Source organism: Pelodiscus sinensis, chromosome 3 (genome assembly GCF_052426305.1).
Source record: "Pelodiscus sinensis isolate ZL-2025 chromosome 3, ASM5242630v1, whole genome shotgun sequence".
Lineage (NCBI taxonomy): Eukaryota > Metazoa > Chordata > Testudines > Trionychidae > Pelodiscus > Pelodiscus sinensis.
The window spans coordinates 156978072-156990068 of record NC_143054.1 but is presented as its reverse complement, the minus strand read 5'-3'; the positions used below and the strand labels follow the sequence as shown (position 1 = coordinate 156990068).

The following is an 11997-nucleotide window of genomic DNA, read 5'->3' as shown; positions in this document are numbered from 1 at the left end:
GCCGTGGGTGTGTCCGGCGCAGACTAGCTCGCTGGGAGGGGGCGGGGCCGACTGGAGGCGGCCGCCAGGTTCGGTTGTAGCCGCAAATGGGCTTGGTCGGCGGCTGGTGCCGCTGGGCTGGAGGGAGCGGCGCGCCCGTGTGATGGCCGGCCCGGGGCTGAGCATGCTGCCCTAGCGCTGGGGCCATGTCGGAGGCGGCCCGGAGCCTCCTGCAGCGCTGGGGCGCCAGCTTCAGGAAGGGAACGGACTTCGACTCGTGGGGGCAGCTGGTGGAGGCGATAGACGAGTATCAGATGTGAGCGCGGGCGGGGCCGGGACGGGAAGGGATGGAGGGGGCCGGGACACCGGCTGGGAGGGGGAGGGGCGGCCTGGGCTGGGGCGCGCGGGCTAGAGCAAGGGGTGGTTGCGTCCTGCCCGGCGTGCCAGGTGCGCACGCCCCGCCTCAGGGTCTTGTCCCTTGGCTTAGCTGTCCAAGAAGTCAGGTGCCCTGGGAGGCAAGGCAGCGCCTCCCTCGCCTTTGCTGCGGTCACCCCCCCCCCCCCCCCCCGCAGCTGCGCCGACCCTCTTGCACCTGGTCTCTGCGGGGTGCGGTGGTGGCTGGGGTGGGGCTGTGATCAGGGTGTGGAGCTGCTGGGGACAGCAGTTAGTGTGAGTGGAGGGGGTGTTAAGTAAGGATGTGAAAGGTTAACCCATAAGCATTGTGCTCACTGGTGATGCTCACTGGCTTCAATTAAACAGTGGAGGTGTGTCTACACTGGGCCACTTATTCCGGAAAAGCAGCTGCTTTTCCGGAATAAGCTGCAAGCTGTCTTCACTGGCTGCTTGAATTTCTGGAAAAGCACCGACGCTGTACTGTACAAAATCAGCCGCTATTCTGGAAACCGTATGCTGCTCCCGCTCGGGCATAAGTCCTTTTTCCGGAAAAGCTTTTCCGGAAAAGGGCCAGTGTAGACAGCTTTTCCGGAAAAGCAGAAGAAACGGAAAAAAGCGGTTTGGACGGTGGGAGACCCCGTAGAAGCCGCGGACTTCCGCGTTACCCGAGGGCTTAAAGAGCCCGCATGCTACTGGCTGCACGTGGCAGGAGCCCCCCGGAGACCACCCTTCCCAGCTCTGCCACGTGGCAACTGTGCTGCCCAGCCACCTCAGCGCAGGCATGGCAGCTCCAGGTGGTCGTCAGCCACCGTCACCCGGGGCAGGGGAGGAAGCTCCCAGGGGCCGGAAACGCAGGGCCCCATCCTGGACCCCCAGGGAGCCGGAGACCCTCCTGGACTTGGAGGAGGAGGAGGGTCTCCATGACCTGCAGTCCCGCCGCCGGAATGCCAAGCTGTACACCCGTCTGGCACGGAACCTGGCCCAGCAAGGCTACCCCAGCCGCAACTGCAAGCAGGTGCGCTCCAAGGTGAAGGAGCTGCGACTGGGGTACGTGCGGGCCACGGAGGGGAGGGGAGCAGGACCTGATGCCTGCCCCTATTTTGAGAGGATGCATTCTTTTCTGGGCGAGCCAGCCCCGCAAGCCCCAGCTGTCCCTGTAGATACCTGCCAGCACCCCCCCATCAACCGTCCCACCGAGCCGGAGGAAGGAGACTACAGTGGCGGCGCGTCGGGAGAGGAGGCCAGCGTTGCCACCCAGCAGGCCCCCTCCAGCAGCTCCTCTGTGGCAGGGGAGGAACCCACTGGTGAGTCTTTGCAGGTTACACTCCCAAAGGGCGGGGGGCCGGGGGGAGGGAGAGCCAGGTGCCCGGAGGCGGGAGGGGGAGACCATGTCACTCAGGCCACGTGAGCTGCATGCTGCGTAGCATGAGGCAGTTAGCAGCACGTGCAACCACGTGCAGCCTGGTGACCAAGCGGCAGGTGGCCGTGGCAGGCAGCTGCAGGGCACGTCTAGGACCGTGCTCCTCGCACACATTCGGCGGGACCAGGGGGAAGGGTGGATGCTGGCTGGAACCGGCCAGGGGCCCAGGGACTCAGCCCAGAGCCCGCAGCCCCACCAAGGGGTGCAGCACAGGGAACGGCACACTGTCCCATGCCTGGCTGTGAGGCACAGCCAGCTGCTCCTGGGATAAGCGCAGCGTCACAGTCCTGTGATCGTGGACCCCCACTGAGCCCCTCACCTGCTCCCAGTGCCTTGGCAGGTTCCCCGAGGGAAGTCCCCACTGTGGCCACACCTGTCCCTGGGCTACCAGGCTTGCGGGAGGGATAGTGGGAGGGAGAAGGGCCCCTGAGTTTTGCTGCAAGGATGGGACATCCCCCCACCCGGTCACCCTTCTGGTTCTGTCCAGGAGATATCCCACACAAGGGGATCTGAGAGCCCAGACCGCCACTGACAGGTGTGCGTCCAGGCACTGCCGTGGGGATGCATCTCACTCCCTGTCAAACACCACTGATTAGCCCTAAGATTTTCACAGTGTCCACCGGCAGGGAGTTCCACAGGTGAACGCAGCACAAGCACCCTCCCGCCCTGCATGGGGCCAGGATACAGACCGGTGCTTACAATACTGGAGGGAGGACCCTACTCCCAGGGGCGGTTCTCCTTGCCAACATACAACACGGGAGCAGGAGGGGAACCGAGTGGGCCCAAGCCACAACTGTGCGGTCACCTGGGCTCCGGGGTGGAGGGCATGGAGGTGTGGGGACAATGGACGGCCTGCCTGACTGACCCGTCCTTTCTTCTCTTCCCTGCAGCGGGACCCAGCACCAGACCCGCGACTCCAGCAGTAGCGGCATCCCCAGCTGCCCAAGCCCGGAGACCCAGGCTCCGACACCGGGACCAGCTGCTTCGGCGTCATGTCACCGCGGTGGAGGGGATCCAGACCTCCATTGCGGAGCGTGTGCAGGGGGACCAGGAGTGGCGGCAGGAGGGATGTTCCTGGAGGAATGCCGCGAGATGCGCGCGCCACAATGGGCACCCTGATGGCACATTTAATACATGCCATCCACTACGGCATGGCCGGACTGCATGCCCCCGCCATTCCTCCCGGAGCACAGCCCATGCCCCCTCTTATCCCTGCCCCTGCTCCTTCTCATGCTCCTACTCGTGGGCACCTCAGCGTGCAGGCTGCCCCGACGCGGTCTGCCCAGCGTGGGCAGGTCCGCCCCCAGAGGAGCGCTCGCAGAGGCCACCCGTCCCAGTAACTGCCCCCCCTCCTTCTCCCAGTTAAAGGTCCCCCCCCTCCTTTGTAAATAAAAAGTTCTGTTTTCATTTGAATCTTGTGTGGTTATTGTGTTCCTCTAGTAACTGTACAGAAATTATGTGAGATGCCAATTAGCCACTTCAATTTAACAGGGTTACAAACTGTGGACAACAACTTCATGACTATCACCGGGGTGGGGGGGCTTTTTCAGTGGTCATTGGTTTGCGGCACGTAAAGAAATACTGAGACTTTTCAGTAAAGATGTAAACCACAAACTATATTTACATAGCAACAAACAAGCAGAAATGGTTAAAAGATGCAGTACAGTACAGATTGTAAGACATAGTCTAGGCGCAGGGAGGATGATTGTGGTGTTGCTGGCCACCTCAATCCTTTGGTCCTTCCGGGCCTCAGGAGAGAAAGAGCCAGGAGATCCCTCGACGGACGATGACAGCGAGGCTGGCCACCTCAATCCTTTGGTCCTTCCGGGCCTCAGGAGAGGAAGAGCCAGGAGATCCCTCGACGGACGGTGACAGCAAAGCTGGCCATGTCAATCCTTTGGGCCTTCCGGGCCTCAGGAGAGGAAGAGCCAGGAGATCCATCGAAGATGGCACTGATGTGAGCCTTCCGCACAAGTCCCAAATCCTGTTGGCTGTTCTTCAGGACGGCGATGGTGGCCTAAACCCTAGCCTAACTTAAAAGAAAAACCCTAACTGCGCCCGACGCACCCGACGAACAGACTCGATGACAGCTGATGTGCTGTGACCCGACACTTTACTATACTATTGGGGGGGGGAGGTAAGGGGAGGAGGTAGGGAAGGGTAGGAGCTGGGACGGAGTACTCTGGGGTGACCCAAGCGACCCTGCTACGGGGCTTGGGCAAACATGTCCACCAGGGCCTCTCTAATCTGTACCGCCTCTTGGCGCGCCTGGCGGATGGCAGCTGTGGCGGGCTGGTCCAAGGTCTGTGCCTCAGCTGCTACCCATGCAGGGAGGAAGGCCTCCCCACTGCGCTCCACAATATTGTGGTGCACGCAGTACGCGGCCAGCACCTCCGTTGCATTCTGCTCACCCATGTCGAGACGGGTGAGCAAACAACGGAAGTGGGCTTTTAAGCGTCCAAATGCCAGCTCCACTGGGTATCGGGCCCGGTTGAGGCGGTCGTTGAACCGGGCCCGGTTCTGGTCCGGCTGCCCCGTGTAAGGCCGCATGAGCCAGGGCATCAGGGGGTAGGGCGCGTCCCCGACGATGCAGATGGGCATTGGCACATCCCCGACAGACAAGTCCCGCCGGGGGAAGTAGGTGCCCGCCTCCAACCTCTGAAACAGTCCTGAGTTGCGGAGGATGCGGGCGTCGTGTGCCCGGCCGGACCAGCCGCCGTAGATGTCCAGGAAGCGGCTCCGGTGATCCACGAGGGCCTGCAGGACGATGGAGGAGTACCCCTTTCGGTTCATAAAGTGGGCTGCTCGAAGCTCCGGGGCCCGGATGGCGATGTGGGTGGCGTCCAGGGCTCCCCCGCAGTTGGGGAACCCGAGGGCAGCGAAGTCGGCCATGGTCTCATCGACGTCGCACAGGCGGATGATTCTCGGGAGCAGGACGTCATTGATGGCGTGGACAACCTGCAGAAGGGTGCAGAGAAACACAAGGGAACACCTTACATACAGCCAGGGGTGAGTGTGCGCTCCCTTGGGTCCCCCCCTTGATTCCCTCTGTTCTCTCTCTCTCTCTCTCTCTCTCTCTCTCTCACACACACACACACGGGCCCCCCACGCCCCCCCCTCCCCCCACCAGCGGGCCTGTGCAAGGGAGGGACGGCCAAAACCCCTGGGCAACCCAGCCTGGAGTCTTGGGTGTCCCTGGGCCTGGAGTGGAGCACCCTCCCCCCATCCCACTCCCCCTGGGACTTACCTGGATGACGATCACTCCAACGGTGGATCTTTCCACCCCGAACTGCCGTGCCACCGAGCGGTAGCTGTACGGTTTGGCCAGCTTCCACAGCGCGATGGCAACCCTCTTGTTGACGGGGATGGGTGCCCGCAGCCGGATGGCGGTTCTCTGCAGCGCGGGGGTGAGCCAGGTGCACAGCGTCATGAAGGTCCGTTTCCTCATCCGAAAATTCCGGATCCACTGGTGGTCGTCCCATTGTCCGAGGACCACACGGTCCCACCAGCTGGTGCTCGTCTCTAAAGTCCAGATGGGCCGGTCTATGGTGGGGTGCTGATGCCACACGGTTGCGAGGACCTCCCTGGTGAGGGAGTCCAAGGCGATCTCTGCCTCCTGGTATATGAACGCCAGGGCACCAGCCTGCAGCATGAGCTCCAGGCACCTGTACAGGTCCAACAGGGGCCCGAGCAGGTACATGGCCACCCACAGCTCCATGGCAGATAGAGCAGGGCAGAAAAAAGAAGACGCTGGGAAAAGCAGTCGGGGGCCAAAGGGTGGTGTCCCCAAAACTCACAGGGCAACCACCGACCCTGTGAAGGGTGCCAGTCCCTGGCAGAGGTCACAAGGCACGGGAGCACGAGACCAACAGCTGCCCGGCGAGACCCCTTTAACCACGTGTCTGGACGGAGCTCTGGCCCCGCCCCCAGAAAGGTCTGGTGGCCTTTGCCCTTTTAAAAATGGTTCCGGGCTTTTGCTTTTCCGGGAAAGCCAATGTAGACGCGCTTTTCCGGAAAAGCGCATCGTTATCACGGAAACTCCGCGGCCAATGTAGATGCTCCTTTTCCGGAAAAGCTGAAAACGGAATAGTATTCCGTTTTAAGCATTTCCGGAAATTCATGCCAGTGTAGACGTAGCTTGGGAGCTGAAGAAGTGCTCTGCCCACCATGGGTAGGGGGCTACTCTAGCTCAGCATCCATGGCAGGCCCAGTATGTCACAGGCCCAGCCTTTGCCAGTGGCGATGGGCCACCCCAGCCTGATTGCATGAGTGGGCACAGGTGCTGTAACTGGGTTGGTGAGGTGCCCTTAATTGCTTGACCGGTGTGAAGTAAATTTTATGTTTAACTAGTTAACCAGTGACATGTAATTTTACATCCCTAGTGTTAAGGGTCTTTCCTGTGGTGTTGGGGCTTTCAAGGGGGACCTGGAGAACTTATGGGTGTTGTTTTGCTTTGGGTGTCATAGGTATAGTGGAGCCTGTGGGCAGCTGAAGGTAGTGCATAAGTCTGAGATTTAGGGGTAGTCTGGAGCAACTTTTGGAAACAATAGTTGTGTGAGATATGTGGGTAGTTGGGCTGGGAGGGGAGGGGCGGGCAGATGAGGCATTGGTGGGCCTAGCCCCTACTTACTTAAGGGAAAGTGCTGGCCCACCCTACTCCTTCTCACATATGACCCATTGTTAATTTGATTGGGGTCAGAGTCCAATAGGCATGGGAAAAAGGTTTACTCCCCTTTTTGCATGATGGAGGTTCTCCTTTAAAAAGGGGAACCACCTTGGTGTGAGGGGCAAATACTAGCTACAGTTGATAATGCCTCTTTCGAAGGATCAAGCTGCCAAGCACACACAAAGCAATACTGGTTAGACCTTTGATCATCCTTGGTGTATATGTATTTGTGTAAAACAAAAAACCCAGTAATCTTTGCCAAATGCTGTCCTGTCTCTAATGTCCTTTTGTGGAATGGAGGTGGATAGGAAGGCTATAAAGGTAATTATGAAACAATTACTCTGAGTCTATAGATCTTCTTGGTCCCCCCCTCCTCCTCCTGTGTCTAGGTATAGAACAGACTGCAGCGACATCAATTGTTGATCTCCTCCTACTGATGGGGGAAAAAACGCCACTGGCTGTTATTGGTTCCCTCAGCAACTTTTTGATACACTATTGATCTAATGATGACAGCCTGTGGAATCTTGCAGGAGTGCACAGCAGTGACTCTTCCATGAGTTAATTCCTGAAACTTCAAGAGGTTTCACTTTTGTGCAAGAACTCACCTCTTTCTCTCTATGCATTCATGCTCTATACATTACAGTCCCTCAACAGTTGAGTCTAGTAGCAGGCAGAATGCTAGCAAGATAGGTACTCTCAGGAAAATGCCTGTCAAAAGGGACAAATCTTGCATTGTGATTGGAAGGTTGCACATCTCAGAGTCAGCTTAATCATGGGGTGGTGAATATCCGAAGACATCTGTTGCTTGGAAAATCTGTCAGCTTCACACTTGTGCTCCATCATTTGCCATTCTTTGAGAATATTATAAATAAGGTGGTTTGAGAGAACCTGCTCAAAATCTTGAAGTTATAAAGACAAGGGCCAAGACTTTTATTTTATCTGAAATTGGGCTTGTAGTCAGTATAGATAATAAAATGTTGATGTTTTGTGCTGTTGTTAGCTTTCCCAATTAGCAAGTGGGGTGACCCAAGTTGAACTGTTTGGTTTGCTGTTGGCCTTTTGAATGAGACATGGTATTGCAATAACCAAACCCTAGGATGGAAAAGAAAACAAAGAGCTCTGTTGCTAGTGCAGTACTTGAAAAGGGGAAATTCCTTCAGCAGGTGAAAGTAAAAGGTGTTTCTAATAGTTATTGTTCTATGGGCATCCAGAAGGAAAAAAGTCAATTGGAACCTGAAAGTTTGAAATCATCTTGGCAATCTGCAAACAGAAAATCTAATGAAAGAGTGGTATCTAACTTCCTGTCAGTTTCCCTAAGTGAAGGTTTCTGTAGGCACTTTTCTCTCTGAGGTCACTTGAGGAGGGTTCAGGGTCTCAGAGTACCTATCTTCCTAGTGCTTGCCTTGTAAAATACTTAATTCTGCATACTGGTCCAATTTGAGAATCTTTCTCTAGTCTCCTCTCACCAGCTTCACTTTTTTCTGATCAGGGCTGAGCTGAAGCAGGTGTCTCACACGTTCAGTCTTGTTTCTTTCTGCCTTGTAACTGGTGATTCTCTTTCCAACACAAGTATATGAACATACAGCTGGGCATTATCAACATGTTTGTGATGTAGTCCATAAACTGCAGATTCTCAGTGGTTTTATGCATTGAATAAGAGAAGTGGTAGCAGGAGACTTGAAGATCACCATAAGAAGGGACTTTCATGAGGAGGAAGAGCATTCAGTTGAAGTCCTCCGATCTTACATAGGAAGGAGCAAAGCCAATTTAACATGACTGTTCACTTCTTCTTGTTACCACAGGAAGGTTAGTTGTATCTCTTGGTCTGATGGAGGTTGCTAATAACAGATCCAAATATCCATGCTAGCACTATCTTAAGCCCTAGAGAAATATATCAGCATGGTTTAATGCTGTTGCATGCTAAACCCTGCATGAAGCCATATTAGAAGGCATTTATTTAAGTTGACTAAGTCTAATGATCTCAATGTATTTACCGAGGAAGTGGAGGCTGATGATGGGTTGGTCGCTGACAAGGTTGCTGCCATTTCATAATGGCTTCCTGAATACAAGCTGGCTTTTGGTTTTATTGCAGTTGGTGGTCTCAAAAAATAACTAAAGTCCATGGACTTCTTAATGACTATTAGCCAGTATGGTCAGGAACATAGCCCAGTGCTCTGGGTGTCCCTAAACCTCCAACTGCCAAAATCTCATTTGAAATTGCCCCATACTGTTAATTCCCTCTGAAGCGTTTGGCTCTGCCTGCTATTGAAAGGCAGGCTACTAGCTTAAGTGGGCCATTGGTCTAAGGGGTGACAGATTTCACCAGGCCCCAAGCAGTAGGAGAGAGGGAGCTTGGCTCTGGGTGTGGCAGAATGGGCAGAGCTTAGGGCAGAAAACTCTGTGCCCCCTGGACTAAGGATGTAATAGTATATTTGATTTAATCAATAAGCAAAAGCTTATAGATTAATGCTTTAGACAACATGCATTCCCCCCTCCCCCCCCCCCAGTAAATTTTTTAGCAGGTTGGCCAGCAACCTGGCTCAGTCCTGGCTTGGGCTAGGTCCGGGACCTGCCCCTGCTGCAACTCTGCATTTAAAGTGTATTGGGAGCCACGTGGGCAGGCAGCCTGGCTCAGTTCCAGCTCGTGCTGGGTCCGGGAGCTCAGATTTCCCTCCTGGACAGGGGCTGCGCCACCCTGTGCTGCTGCCTCTGTATCAGAGGCAACAGCGCAGGATGACAAGCAATTGATCTGCAAGGGGAGCTGGTTTTTTAAACTGGCTCCCCTCATGGACCAGCTCCCTCCTGGCACCCTGCACTGTTGCCTCTGATACGTAGGCAGCAGCAGAGTGGGAGGGAGGGGGCTCCTTGGGAGTAGGGCTGAAGTGCACTTGCAGCCAGCCCCAATCCCGGGGACTATAGACTAGTCGAGTAACCAGTAAGAATTCATAAGGTTAATTGATTAGTCAACTAACCGATATTTAACATCCCTAACATGGACGACAATGCACCTCCCCCAGCCAGCCTTTAGCATGGTCTGGGCTGCACTGCACAGGGTTCTGTCAGTGATTTAAAGGGCCCGGGGCTTTGTATGCCACTGTTGCTGCAGTAGTGGCCTGGATCCATGGACCCTTTAAATCAATGGGCCCTTGAGCAATTGCCTCCTTTCCCTCCCTCCAACCCTATCACCCTGGTTGGTCTTACCCAATATTGTCATTTTTTGGTGCAAAAAAATCTGCTTGCCTCCTGCAAGTCTCTGTGAACATGTGGTTAGGTCTTTGTTTTGCCTTTCTGAAAGCAATGCAGAGTGTTGGTAGAGCAGTGAATGGACAAGTACAGTCCCTTTGAGTGACCATCCCTTGAACCATCCCAGTAGTTCTGATTGGCAGTAAAACCCCGTGGTTTGTCATCAGGGTCTTTCAACAAAAGACCACTTATCCTTGGAATTCTCTTCCCTGGGCAATTTAAATAGAGTAAACTTTATAGAGTATGATGCAATATGGATGTGAACAAGTTGTCGACTAGTCAATTAATCGATAAGCCTAGGTTTATTGGTTAATCTAGTTGATTACTCACATTCCTCCTTCCTCCGCTCCCTCTTTATCAAAGGCAGCAGGGGTGGAGGGAAGCAGAAGCTGGTACTGGAGGGAGGCAGCTTAAAAGCTGTTTACCCGTAGCACCAGCTCCGTGGTGCCGCTGCCTCCTCCTTCCCCTCCCACTGGCTCTATCCCACTTTTGGGAAGCCCCCTGCCACCTCATGCTGCTGCCTCTGATATAGGTAGAGGGCTCTCTGAAAGTGGGGCCGGATTGCACTGGCTGCTGGCCATGTCCCTGGGAACAATAGAAGAGTTGACTAACTGATAGCTAACATCCCTACTCTGCAAGACATGCTTACTTATTTGCTTTATTTGTTAAATTTGATCAATGGACAGATGGTTGTGCTGATGTTTCTATAATTAATAGCAGCGGATTCTGCCATGCTGCCTGTTGTGGGTGGCTTAGTGCCCAACTGCTATGGCAATAAATTTCTCATAAATCATTACAGTTAGTACTACTGTGTATACAGTGCATCTTCACACTGCTTAGAGCACGTTATGGAGGAGTAGATATGGGTCTGTTCCTGCCATGTGACCTTGAATAAGTTGCATAACTTCTCTTTAACTCCATTTCCTTGTCTGTAAAAGGGAGACTATAACCACTGTGATGTATGGCTATGCTAGATTTTCTCTCCCCTGGTGGAAGGTGCTGTAAGAACTTAACTGCTCCAACTCCATATATTCTCTTTCTGGGTTTTTAATTTGTAGGGTCTTGAGCTTAAGACACAGAGCTGGGAGTTCAGACTTTCAGTGGTAGGTTAGCTAATCTCTCTGCCTTTGTTTCTGCATCTATAGAATGGCACAATGAATATCTCACAAGCACTGTAAAGCTGGATTCATTCAATAGTGTAAATTATGGGGAGATCCCAGATGGAAGGGCTGGAAAAATGTTAGGTATTCTTGTTGTTTTTGCTGCCCCTTTATTTATAGGGAATCAAAACAATTGCCACTGAAGTGCTTTTGTTTACCTTTCTTCCTCCCTGGAAGGAAATTGTAGCTCTTCCCATTAATTCTCTTTAAAATACTCTTTAGTTTCCTTTCACTTTCTTAGGCTATTTGCTTACTGTTACTTTCCAATTCCACCTCCTGATTCCACACAGAGAGAAGGGAGTCAGGATGTGATGATCAGAAGAACAATTGTCAGCTAAGCTATCAAATACAGTTTCAGCCCATCCTTGCCTGCATTTAATCTCCAACAGCAGAAAATGTGATTACTACCTACTGCACCAGCTGCTATTCTCCTCTTAGGCCTCCCTGTGGAAACTTTAAGGGGAGATGTCTGACTGCTGCTATAAAGCATGCTCAGCATTGACTTGCATTAAGCCAGGCTTCCTCTACTGGAAGTATATCTTAATGTTAGTTTAAAACAGGGGAGGAGGAGGGGGGAAGAGTTTAGTACCTGTTCACAACATGCACGCATTTCAAGAAGAGCATTAGTTTCCCAGTTTGCTTAGAGCAAAAATTAAAGCCTCACATCACCTTGTTTGCTTCCTTTTTAGAAGGAGGTCAATGTGCTTGCTGCTGCTCTGAATATATTCCCCATTCAGACTTGAATGAGCATCTCCAGCTCACCTGACTATCTGAGGATCAGTTGGGAGAATGGAATTTTGTGGGGTAGGGATAGCTCAGTGATTTGAGCATTGGCCTGCTAAACCCATGTTTGTGAGTTCAGTCCTTGAGGGGGGCCATTTAAGGATGAGGCAAATCTGTCAGGGATGGTGGTACTTGGTCCTGCCATGAGGGTAAGAGACTGGACTCAATGACCTCTCAAGGTCCCTTCTAGTTCTAGGAGATAGGTATATCTCCATATATTAGTATATATGCTGTCTCTTCTCTGATAGCATGGCTCTTACCAGCAGAAGACTGGTGGTGTGCTCTCTGAGCCTCAGGACTAATTGGGGAAGAGAGAACAGCTGAAGAAGTAGCTTGCTAAGTTACACCTGAGC

At 53.4% G+C, this 11997-nt stretch overlaps 2 protein-coding genes across 3 annotated transcripts in view; both read left to right on the top strand.

Annotated features, from left to right (window-relative positions):
* Positions 1-10: 10 nt before the first annotated feature.
* The window catches only part of AIDA (axin interactor, dorsalization associated), a 60850-nt gene continuing 48863 nt past the window's right edge, over positions 11-11997 (top strand). For both annotated transcript variants that reach the window (XM_075925247.2, XM_075925246.2), the window contains exon 1: positions 11-295. In XM_075925247.2, coding sequence (XP_075781362.1) covers positions 186-295 — 110 coding nt within the window. In that variant the 5' untranslated portion in view covers positions 11-185. The remainder of the gene's footprint in view (positions 296-11997) is intronic.
* Positions 306-4835, top strand: LOC149525176 (uncharacterized). Its single transcript, XM_089777461.1, has 2 exons — positions 306-1676; positions 2683-4835. The coding sequence occupies exons 1-2, from the start codon at positions 1154-1156 to the stop codon at positions 3156-3158; spliced, it is 999 nt and encodes a 332-aa protein (XP_089633587.1). The 5' UTR covers positions 306-1153; the 3' UTR covers positions 3159-4835.

Bases quoted from the DNA above. Each gene is read 5' to 3' on its own strand.
- LOC149525176 (XM_089777461.1), top strand. From the start codon at position 1,154: ATGGCAGCTCCAGGTGGTCGTCAGCCACCGTCACCCGGGGCAGGGGAG. The intron at 1,677-2,682 runs GTGAGTCTTTGC...TCTTCCCTGCAG, and splicing joins GGCAGGGGAGGAACCCACTG to CGGGACCCAGCACCAGACCC.